Raw genomic sequence first — 12,107 nt, 5'->3', positions numbered from 1 at the left:
GAGGGGAGGGGTGATGGTGGGGATGGTGGTGGAGGGGTGATGGAGGGGTGGGGTGATGGTGGTGATGATGGTGGTGGAGGGGAGGGGTGGGGTGGTGGAGGGGTGATGGTGATGGTGGTGGAGGGGAGGGGGTGGTGCCGTCACAGTCGCCATCAGCAGCAGCTGACCCCTCCCCCCGGGGTGAGTTCTCGCTCCAGCCGACGTCAGGCGCACGTTGACGAGTGACAGGCGGAGTGCCACGTGGTTCCCAGGGCAGCACAGACTGTTGTTGTTGTTGTTTAACACGTCCAAGTAGTAGTCGTCGTAGGATTTCGCGATCTAGCCAAACAACCTTTATTATGAATAATTATATCATCCATGAATCCATGATACAGGGGTTTTTTGTCGGGGGGGGGGGTTAGATCTACTGCCACGCGATATAAATGTGGCTGTCGCCTGATGAAGCCTGTTGTGATTACTGCGAAACGTCGTGCTCAGATTGTACATGTTGTGGCTTGGCTCTCCAACACACCGGTGGGTGCTGTACTAGTATAGTACACTATATACTACACTATATACACTACTCTATACACTACACTACTCTACACTACACACTAGTGCTGTACTAGTACACTACACTATACACAACTCTACACTATACACTACTCTACACTACACACTAGTGCTGTACTAGTACACTACACACTACACTACTCTACACTACACACCAGTGCTGTACTAGTACACTACACTATACACTACTCTACACTACACACTAGTGATGTACTAGTACACTACACTATACACTACACTACTATACACTCCACTATACACTACTCTACACTATACACTCCACTATACACTACTCTACACTATACACTCCACTATACACTACTCTACACTATACACTACACTATACACTACACACTAGTGCTGTACTAGTGACGAATTGGCCACGTTCTGTTTACGTGACAACCCTTTCTAGTTGGCTGTGTCGGGTGGTGGCGGGTCTAACGACACATTTACGCGATCTCACCCAAAAAACCCGTGTTGTGGTTGTGCACCTACGAATTGCGGCACGGCACGCGAGGGGGTGGATGGCCAACGCCACGCCCGGCCGCCTTTGTCTCTCCCCAGTGGCGATGTTTGCACACCGCGGCAGGCACTCGTTTAAGGCCGAGTCGACCTAGGGGGAGGCCAATGACCGGTTCAGATAATCGTCGCCGGTGTTGGCCGTGAGCGGGAATAATCAAACTCAGGTCGCCGGGGTTCGTCGGGTGGCGCGCTAACCGCTGCACCACCGCTCCCCCGGGGAGATCGTACACACCACACACAATGATGATGCACGATGATGCACGATGAAACAATGACACGGGCGCTTCGTAGCCGAAGCCGACACCGATCTCCCTCCCACCACACCGGCACCCTGCTCTGGCGAACATTCAGCAACCAGAAATCCGCAAAGACGACGACAAACCACGACTGGACATGTCACAAAAAAGAGCTTCATCACTTATCGGATTCCTCCATTATAAATATTCTGATTCTCACATACACATCAATGACGTTGACCGCCTACTCAAGGCCTGATCCCACCCCTTCTGGGATCTCGCTGCTGCTGCTGCTGTCACCATCCTAGAATCTCACCACCCAGATCCGGAACAACGCTTGCTGCTGTGACAACAGTGGAACAACGCGGACGTCCACAATATATTTACCCTCTCGTTCGAGAGCCAAACGTCGTCATCATCATCGCACCTCCTGGAGGGCTTCGAGATTCCTCCTCGAAGGTCTCCGGCGGAACCATCAACGGCACCGGAACATCAGCAGGACAATGTGCACCACGACCTCAGTCGTGGGAGATTAATAAAGACACAAGCCACAGTTGTGTGCGACTGTGGCCATGCAACCCAAACTATGGACCATATCATGAACCCCTAGAGACACAGCAGAGGTCGCAAACGGGTTTTGATTCCTTACCACCAGGGTCGCAAACGGGTACCTGTACCCGGCCGTACCCTACCCATACCCGGCCGGGTAGGGTACGGGTATCGGGTACCTGATTGCGACCTCTGGGATGAAGCCATGTTGCAGGCGCGGGTGGGTTGATTCTAGGAACTTATATTGTGAGAAGAGACACAAGACGTTGGGAAATGAGTGACAAACGGTTACTCACCAGTGACTCACGGCCTACCCGTACCCGTACCCGGCAGGGTATCGGGTACCCGGTTGCGACCTCTGACACATAGATATACATTGCAGACAAGCCACAGTCGTGTGTGACTGGCCATGCAACCCAAACTATGGACCATACAGCAAACCACTATAATCTGCGCTCCTTAAACGGAGGGAGAGGCACACAATGTAAATTACACACCAAACGTTTGTGTATTTTGAATTGTTACGTTCAGATTACATCGAGGAAAGTACATGCCCCACCTTGTTTACACTGCAACACACAAACCGAGAGTTTCGAGGTCACACGTCATTAGTTCTTCATCACGGTTCATTAACCCAAAGTGTCACGACCACAAACAACACGCATTATCACAAACACAATTACAGATGCAGGGCAGAGCACATTGCTACGTAATTTTGCAAATAATGACCATGCACTGCATTATACCACGACCCCTCTTTGCGAACTTTCAAATGCAGGTGGTATATGCATTCGGATATTCCTTTATTTCAGTGCAACGTTGTGGTTCAATGTTTTTTTTTTATCATTTGAGCAAGAGGTGACCGGGTGGCTCAGAGGTCAGAGGGCTGTACTGGAACGGCTGAGAACCTGGGTTCGATCGTGGGTTCGATTTTCAGTGTGCAGAGTTTTCACTCCATCACCACGCAGGGTGCTGTGGAGTCATGTTGTGCTGCAGTTATCGCACGTGAACAGTTTCATTTAATGTGCACTCAACATGTTACAGGGTGGTACAATGGTTAGCGCACTGCACTATGAACTTGGTGACCTGAATGCGATTCCTGGCTATGGGTGATCACAGCAGCGTGAGGTGGGATCTGAACCGCTCCAGGGCATCAACAAAAATCCCAACGTTCAACCCGAACTGGCCAATGTGGTGAAGTATCGTCAACACACCCCGACGACATCAAGGCAAGTGGTGACCGTCATCCAACATTTGCATTGGCCAGTGGATAAAAAACAACACCTACTGGAGTCTGAACAGACAACCACCACCTTCAAACTTTTAACTGCAAAGTGCGCCCACTGTGGGAAGAGAACTGACGCACATCGGCCTTCTCCAGCCAGTCGCACGCAAGTCACGATACCAGCAACCACATCAGCATCATCATCTTCGGTCACAAAGGCCAATGGCAAGTGGACGACAGTTGATCATCGATTATCCGGCGTGCAATTATCCCGCTTCCAACATTATCCGGTGGTCCCGGGCCGATCCGGCGAAACTGGCAAACCGGCGATCGTCAAACACATGTTGTTGAAACAAGAGCGTCGTAGTACTGTACGTACATCACCCCATGATGAGATTGGAATGGTACAGTTAATACAGTACCTTTTTACAGTATGTTGATTTATGTCTATTTGTATGTTTATGTTTGCCAATCCTAATATGTAAACACCCAGCTCTATGATTCTGTCATTCTGTGATTAACGCGGCACGGATTGGTTGAAGTGAGTCACGTGACCGGGACCAAGCAGCCAACCAGAGGTGCGCCCCTCACAAACATGTACGCCCCCGAACAGGCACGGGTGGGATGACGTCCACAACCCGCGCGTCATCACGCACGTATGGGCGGTGACGTCAGCTCTCTTTCACAACACCTCAGCCGCGTTCATGTGTAATGACGTCACGCCTCCAACCACGACAAGCGCGCAGCCTGCGGTGGTCCTTCATCCAGCAGTGCATTTGAACACTAAAAAAAGTACAGTACTCATGTACAGTGCTGACTTTTTCCACTATGAAAGTTAAATTATATAACACACAGTTCTGTGTGTCATTCTGTCTGTCATTCTGTCACTAACGCGTAAACTTGCCAAAATATTTATATAGAAGAAACTAGGTGGTTGGGGGCGCCACAGGTGGCCCCCAACAACCTAGTTTCACATAGTAAACAAATGTAAAACACTAAAAAAACATACACGCCACCTAAAAACATGTAGTACAAGAATGTAAAAAAAATAAGATATTTTAAATCATGATTAGTGATTATCCTGTTTTAAAAAATCCGGCGCCCCCAAAGCCGCCGGATCAATGATCGAATTTTATTCAAATAACACAATTAAGCGCATAAGACAACAATTACATACGGTTAAAACAACAATTTACTAGCTCGCATAGTTCTATCGTAAACGCGCTCCAAGCTCACAAAAAAGTGCAAATGCGCTCATAGTTTACTGTTGCCTACAAGAATGGAAGTTCCCGTGGCGTTGGGGACACAACGATTTCCAACTCAGGCCACCTTCACAAAAAACAGCTTCTCAAACTCAAGTCCAAGTAGGGGGGTACGTGTTTACCAATCGCCACACACTTGTGACGGATGCTGACGCGGTGTAACGGTCAGCACACTGGACTTGCAACCCAGAGGCCCCCTGGTGCGGTCTCCCAACACGACAGTCAAGACAACGGTGCGAGTTGCATAAATCCGCTCACCGCTGTCCACCCAGCGATGTAAATGGGGACACCGAACTTTGGAGTCGATTGGCAAGTCGCATGCGGTGGGGTAAAGTGTGGGTACTCCCACCCTGAGACATCTGGCGAGGGTGGAAGAGGAGACCAAAAGAGCCTTTGCTTGCACGGGCAGGTACAAGGCCGCACCTTCACCTTACACGTATGTGTGTTGAACTTCTTTCGCACCGTACTATCCAACCTTGCAGTATGTTACGACAAAGCTGGCATTGAATATAGATTGAGGGAAATTGCACCGTGTATCGGTGAGGAAAGCGAGTGTGGGGAAACCCTGCCACGAGGTGTTGCATTGAGTTATGTTTTGCTGCGTGATGGTGTTGGTCGATTTGTGGTGCTGTTGTGGGCAGCAGAGGGGAGTGCGGTAAAACCCACTGCACTCTATCCTTTGTTCTGCACCTACATGAACCCGCACTGACCAGCAAGGTAAAGGTTATTGGGAGCTATATGACCGTAAAGTACAGTTATGTAGCCCCCAATAACCTGCATGACGTTGTTCGGCATGACGTCCGACGTTTCACTCCCCGTGCTCGGGGAGTTAATTCCGTTGCGGAAAAAGCTCTTGGCACGTGGAGAGAAACGTCGGACATCGTACCGCCGAACGATGCGCGGTAAGACCTGAGAACGCACCCGAGGCCAGTGCGGCACAACCGCTAAAGTCTCCGTCGCAGCCTTTCTTTGTCACTGCGTGTCTGCGAAGAGCGTGGGGTCGAACGGGAGGACGCCTCGGCAGGAGGGCGCGCCACAGAAGCACGGCTTCCGCTGGCCCGCGAGGCCGTCACCGTCCTCACGACCTCCCCGGTCCTCCCATGGGGCGCCATCCCCGTCGTCGCCGGCATCCGCGCCGGTTTCTCGGTCGCCGGAGCGAGCGCCGCCGTCGCCTTCTGGCCGCCACGAGGGTCCGCACGCTTCCGCAGCCGCGCGCGAGTTTTGAAATTCTCCCGAGTAGTCGTAGCAGAGCTCCTCGCCGTCGGCGATGTCGCGTGCGGCGAACAGAGCCAGCCTGCAGGGCACCGTGCGGGGGGGGGGGGGTAAAGGTCGGACGAATGTCAGCTCGACAGTCGTACGTTGTTCACAGTGCGGTAGCGGTCAAGCTGCATGAGTGCGCTCATTGATGCAAGACAGAGGGACTCTGTTGTGGGCACATGACGTGAAAATTACGTAACGTTTTGGAGTCGTCCTCTGATACGTGTTCATTTTTACACATACACACATTGTTGTATAGTTGCTAAGCACAAGAGAAAAGGCACAAGAAGCCAAGCCGCTGACTTTGGCGGTTTCACCGCAAGGGATTGGGGGGGGGGAGGTCATTTAACGGCGACCTTGGCAACACGGAGTGGACGCGGACGAGCGCCATGACGAGGTTGGGCTCGCACGAGTGGTTGAGGAAGCGACCCACGTTCCCGACGCGCTCCGGGTCCACGTAGGTGCTCGTGGCCGGGGCGACCCCCCGGCCGTCCCCGGCGTGCTCCCGCACCGCGATCAGGTAGTTGATGGCCCTGCCGTCACTGCCCCACGCCTGCCGGACGGCCCGGCGCCGGGCCTCGGCAGCGCCCAGCACCTCGCCCACGTACTCGCACACGAAGCGCCCGCGACCCAGCGGCTCCAGCGTCCGCACCGCCCAGCCCTTCCGCGCCGTGCGGAACACCTGCAGCTGGGCGCGACAAGCGTGCACGTAGGCGGCAAGTAAGGCCCGAGCACTCTCCCTGTGTAACGTTGAACTTCTTTCGCGCCGATCGTAGCCAACCTGTGCTAATCGGAGGTGCGGAGGAAGGACAACAAACTAAACACAAAAAGCAGTTCTGGCATAAACACGGGAGGTGTTAAGATGTTCAAACACCAAATAGACACCTATTACAATGCATCAAGTCGGCATTAACCACACACATTTATGGTAAAACATACAAACAAGAGGCTGTCTGTGGTGTAGGCCGATCAGTTTCAAGGACAGTGCATACACTACCAAAGCATAACAAGCATATTTCGTTAATGCAAGCTTGATGCCTTGGTCTATTTGGTGTGTAAACATCTTTACAGCTGTATTTGTCAGAAAGGGTGAATCCTTTTTAATCATACAATGAAGTGTGCCATAGATATGTGCACGTGGGCATTTCAGAGTTTGGTCTCGAAGGTGGTAAAGGTGCAGCCCCGTAACGGCTCTGCTCACACCGCGGCCGGTGGAAGGGCCTCCAGAAGAGGAAGCCTCTCGAAAGCCCCTCCAGAGGTTATTTTTCCCCTTCCCTAGAACTAGGTGGGACTACGATCACTTCACTCCACCACACACGCGACCTGCCGATCGACTGTGGTGTATCCATTAATGCGTTTAAAACAACAAAAATATGAAAAGGTAAAAAAAAGCACCACTGAAACTACTGAAACGTGTTAGTTAATTCGGGAACGTAAAATCCATAATTCCAGTAGCGAACATCCGCTGCTTGGCTCGTGACGTCTCTGCGTAGTCAGGACGCAGAAAACAAAGTCAGCATTACTTTGTGGGAACTTCAAGTCTTGAAGGATCATGATGTCGCTCACAGCAGTGCATGGTCACAGCTCGAGAGAAGGAACGTTTAACGCGCAGTCTCGCCCGGAAGACCAAGCTTGCATTGCAAGCCGTTGCGAAGACCCGCGTGCTGCATCATTTCAACCGTTGATAAAAGTTACGGCCCTGGTAGTATCCCCCCCCCCGACGCCAACTCACCCGTACCGCCAGTCCCTTCTGCACCACCCTGCTGGGGCACGCGTCTCCGCAGCGGCACAGGGGGTTGCACTCGAAGATGGGGCGCGCGAATCCGGCATCGCCGACGAGACGCCCGGCGGGGTCGTAGCACGCCGCGCCGTCGCCACCGCCCCGGAAGCACGGGCACGCGACGGGCGACGCGTCGCAGCGCCCGTCGGCGCACTCGCACCCCGGCAGCGTGAGCTCGCCCGGGTCCACGGCACAGCCGGGGCCCCGCACGTAGTCCGGCGTGTACTGCCCTCGTGCGATCGTTGCGGAGAGGGGGAGAACGGAAGGGAGCAGAGGATGAAGGGACGACGTCAACGCGGACGAATGAAGCGCGATGGGAGCCCGGGGCTGTTCTCGTTCTTGGGGGACTCCGCTTTGTCGATTCAATCCCTGCCCTTGATTGTTTTAACATCACCGATGACAAAAGCTCCATCAACAGTTACTTACCTTCGTTATTTCAGTTCTGGTCTTGAAATGTCATATATACGAATTGTAAAGCTATATTTATTTAAAATGTTAGCATATAACTGGTAGTAATGCATATCGTGGTTCTATGGATTAAATTAACAAATTAGACTATGGGATTTATCATCATGCTAAAGTATTGCGTTTCAACCATTACAAAGTAGTTCTTATTTTTTGGGGTACCTTAAAACCGTGCAGGTAAGAATTTGTATTGATTTGTATACCTTGTATGTAATGGGTTCATGAGCGATAGCAATAGGTTCATGGGCAGGCAGTTAGATGGACTGTTACGTGGCAGGATCGTGAGAGAGATGGCAGTGGCTTGGGGAGGCCTTCAGCCAGCAGTGGATTGATCTTGGCTGACGATGATGAATGGGATCCTTGCTGCTACAAGTTTTTGGTGGTATCGTGTGATGCACATGTCCTATTTTCGGTACATATCTTCATATGCAGCTGCAATAAGATGCTATAAAAATCCGAAATGTTATGAAATTGTATTGTATGTCATTTCAACCATCGCAAATGATTATACACAAACTCGATTTACAGTATAATCAGCGAAACACTACACGTCTTCTGTTCCTATGCAACCAAATCCAGCAATCACCTAGCTTGGGATTTTTCCAACTCGTCCTTGTGACCCACCACCCCAGTAAACATGCTCCGTTGGGCTAACGTTGGAGCAACGTTAGACCATCGTTCCATGTTTACCAATCTTCTCCGTTCAAATACAACATTAAGTGTTACATGCTGCACATGCCTCATGATTGCTAAACCGTTGCATTCATGTGGTGTGGAGAGTGCTTCCTTAAACAGCGTACTTCAGGCTCTCCTGGGAGGCACACGTGTTCAATACTCAAGTTGAGTTTTCTGCTCATTACAAATGACAAAAACCCCAAAACTAAATAAAGTTCCCACTGTTGAGGAAAGTTGTGTTAGGGAGCACCTATTAAAGCAACCATGGTGCACCGCCGATTAGCACGGTTGGCTACGTACGGTGCGAATGAAGTTCTACATACATACTAGGGGATGGTGTTGCCAGGATCATGCCCGGCTGCCTTTGTCTCCCCAGTACTTATGTTTAAACGCCTTACCAGGTGATCCATTCAAGGTTCACTTGACCTCGGAGAGGCCCAGAACTGGTTCAGATGTTTGTCAGCGATGTTGGCCACGGTCAGAAACCAAACTCAGATACGTTGTGTTTGTTTCACAGCGTGCTAACCACCACTCCAGCCACGTACTTAACGCACGTACACACACATCTCTGGATCGGTGCTCTCCACAATCACGTGGAATGTGTTTCACAATCATTAGGTACGTGCGTCTTGTTAGTTAGATACATTCTCAGTAATCGTGAAACGTTGGGTCAACGATTCCAACTACATGCCAGCGTTGGGCCAGCGTTGGGCCAGCGTTGGCATGTTCATGGGGTTGGTAAATATCTATGGGGACCTTTTTGGCAGTATCAAGAATTATAGATTCATACTCTTAGTTCTTTCGGTAAAGTCACGTAGGTAAAAAATGAAATTAAAATGAATAAAAATAAAATAAAAATCACGACGTTTTGGAGGCAACACAAGTCTCCATCATCAGGTGGGACCGTCACAGCCAGATTTGCTGCATCAAGTGAGGCAGGGATTCAAGATGCAAGCTCTTAAATACAAGTTAAGGGGGGAGGAGAGGGGGGGGGGAGCTTACGACAGAGACAGCCTTCTTGATGGCCTTGTCTCACCACCAGTGTTAGACCAGAGAACGGGGTTGGTAAACCTGGAAAGGTGTCAAGAATGATGAAAACATAACAATAGGTTTTACCCGTTCTGGCAATGAAATAGGTGTTAAGATGTTCAAACACTAAATAGGTACCTTTTGCACAGGATAAAGTCTGCATTAACCACACGTGCTTGTGTCAAAATATGCAAACAAACATGCTCTGATAATATATGCATTGTCTTTGAAACCGATTGGGCTACGACAGAGACAGCCTTCTTGATGGCCTTGTCTCACCACCAGTGTTAGACCAGAGAACGGGGTTGGTAAACCTGGAAAGGTGTACCGTGGTGGGGAACGCCAGGGCTGGCATTTGAGAAACCCGGACACAAGGCATGCAAGTTGTGGTTCATCGAGCAGGTACCTGTATGCAAGGTGGCATCTCACCATCCACGTCGTTTGTCAATTCAATGGGAAGACTTTCCAGTCCCTGGGCCACGTCCGTGCATGCCCCACGAGACATCTCCACGACCCCTGTGCACCCACGTGAGACACATTACACGGGGTGACACCGCTTTGATTGAACGTGCACAGTGACAAAAGTGCGCGGCTGTGAGCTCATTGGCGAATGTTGAGTGTTTTTGTTGTTATTGCTTGTGCACCGATGCAGCATCGCCAAATCACGTGAACTTTAAAGCGCAATCGTTCATTCCAAATAACGCTCCGAAATCCTCGCTCTGCCTTTAATTAGGGTCATTGACATGAAAATCAACCTTTTAATTGTATTCGTATATGTTGATATCTTCGCTGGTAAATACTGCACAGTATTCTTTTGTGATTTATGCTCCTGCGTTTCATTGTCACGCTTTGACCGAGCTGCAGGGCTCCCTCTAGCGGGATGTTATGCAGAGTGCAGCTAAAACATAAACTGTACCATGGAAAGTTACAGTTCGAGATGGGGCGATTATTCGATTTGTAGTCGATCATCGATTATCCGGCTGCTGCTTTCGACGGTACCCGGACCGATCCGGCGAAACCGGCAAGACCGCTGCAAAGGCGTCACAAAACAAAGTGGTGATGCTTGATTTCAATGTCAAATATTCCACACGGTACATATTACACAATATTCCACACGGTACATATTACACTACATGAGACAATACAAATACTACACGTTCATACATCACCCCTCGCGGAGTCGTCGAGAATGGAGTGGTAAGTACGGTGCAGTAAATGCAGTAACTTTTTAAAGGATATTTTTGTGTATGCTTATTTACACAAATGTGATCAAGTAAAAAACTGTAAAACACTAACAAAAATATATAACACCTTAAGACATGTGATGTAAGAATGTGCAAAAAAATATGTTTTAAATCATGATGAGTGATCTCCAGAATAATCGATTTGTATTTATAAAACAATCCACCACTCGTGCTGTGGTCGATTACCGACTTTGTAAAGTTCAATCGCCTCCACACCCCGCTAACCCCCCCCCCTCGTCACACGTCGTCACAAATGTCTCACCCCCCCCTCGTCACACGTCGTCACACATGTCTCACCCCCACCCCCCCGGTGCGTGACGTCATTTATGGACGGCCCCTTAGATCGCGTAAAAATGTGTCGTTAAACCCGCCACCCCCCGACAGCCAATTGGTGAGGTCTGTCGCGTAAAGGGAACGTGCCAGTTCGTAGACGAGTACAGCACCAGCACGCAGCAGCAGCTGCAGCAGCAGCAGCTGCAGCAGCACCAGCACGCAGCAGCACCAGCACGCAGCAGCACCAGCACGCAGCAGCCAGTGTGCAACAGCAGCACGCAACAGCAGCAGCAGCACGCAGCAGCACGCAGCAGACGCAGCAGCAGCAGCGGCGTGTTGGGGGGTAAAAGCGACGGACATTGACGCCGCAGCTCGCGAGTTAAATCCCTGCCGCTTTGGCGAGAGGCTTTGCAGCACTGCGCGCCGAACACCCCTCACCCCCTCCCCTACGAGTCACTGCATTGTCATCTCAGCAACAGTGCGTCTGATGGCGGTTTCGTGAACGCGGGAGATTGTTATCTTTGAATGAAGCGTCACTTTAAAACAACCGAAAGGCAAAAACAACACGGCGCAGGGAGCGCCATCACCCACCACCACCACGTGGCGCCCGATCGAGCCGGACTGTACCACCTGGACACAGGGCGGGAGGGGTGCGGGAAGTGAGATGGACAATAATTAATCGGCGTGTTTGTTTAAATAAAGTTGCGATGCAATTTGGCAGTGGAGTATTATTTATAAGGTAAGTATAATGGCTCGTTGGCAAAGCTGGGTTAAATGTGAGCTGTGCGTGGAGTTTTTATTGATTTTATAATTGGTTATGCTGCTCTGGGCACCCCCAGCCCCTCGAGGAGTGCTTGGCGTGTCCCACTCGTCGAGGGCGGGGTGATGGTGACATCACTCAGAAAGAAAATCGATCAGCAATGTCGCCTTCATATCTATCAGTGTCCCCGCATACAAAATATATAAAGTTATTTTTTTATTTACACAGTCCATCAGCCACACGGCCTTCTAAGAGCAGATTATTTCAGCTGCATTAAT

General features: G+C 50.5%; 1 protein-coding gene across 1 annotated transcript; it reads right to left on the bottom strand.

Moving 5' to 3' along the window:
* Window positions 1-1,469: 1,469 nt before the first annotated feature.
* LOC133355605 (histone-lysine N-methyltransferase SETMAR-like) lies at window positions 1,470-11,680 on the bottom strand. The gene is made up of 5 exons (XM_061572959.1): window positions 11,661-11,680; window positions 9,959-10,068; window positions 7,336-7,608; window positions 5,960-6,291; window positions 1,470-5,640 (listed from the first exon to the last, which is right to left on the bottom strand). Exons 2-5 carry the CDS (start codon window positions 10,055-10,057, stop codon window positions 5,319-5,321), a joined length of 1,026 nt encoding a protein of 341 aa, XP_061428943.1. The 5' UTR covers window positions 10,058-10,068; window positions 11,661-11,680; the 3' UTR covers window positions 1,470-5,318.
* Window positions 11,681-12,107: the final 427 nt, after the last annotated feature.

The sequence above is a fragment of the Lethenteron reissneri genome, chromosome 51, assembly GCF_015708825.2.
Source record: "Lethenteron reissneri isolate LAM-NWPU_2019-01 chromosome 51, ASM1570882v1, whole genome shotgun sequence".
Taxonomy (NCBI): domain Eukaryota; kingdom Metazoa; phylum Chordata; class Hyperoartia; order Petromyzontiformes; family Petromyzontidae; genus Lethenteron; species Lethenteron reissneri.
This window is presented reverse-complemented; position numbering and strand designations above follow the sequence as displayed.

Bases quoted from the DNA above. Each gene is read 5' to 3' on its own strand.
- LOC133355605 (XM_061572959.1), bottom strand. From the start codon at position 10,057: ATGTCTCGTGGGGCATGCACGGACGTGGCCCAGGGACTGGAAAGTCTT. The intron at 7,609-9,958 runs GTACCTGCTCGA...GCACGAGGGCAG, and splicing joins AGATGCCACCTTGCATACAG to TACACGCCGGACTACGTGCG. The intron at 5,641-5,959 runs GTCGCCGTTAAA...GGTGCCCTGCAG, and splicing joins GTCCACTCCGTGTTGCCAAG to GCTGGCTCTGTTCGCCGCAC.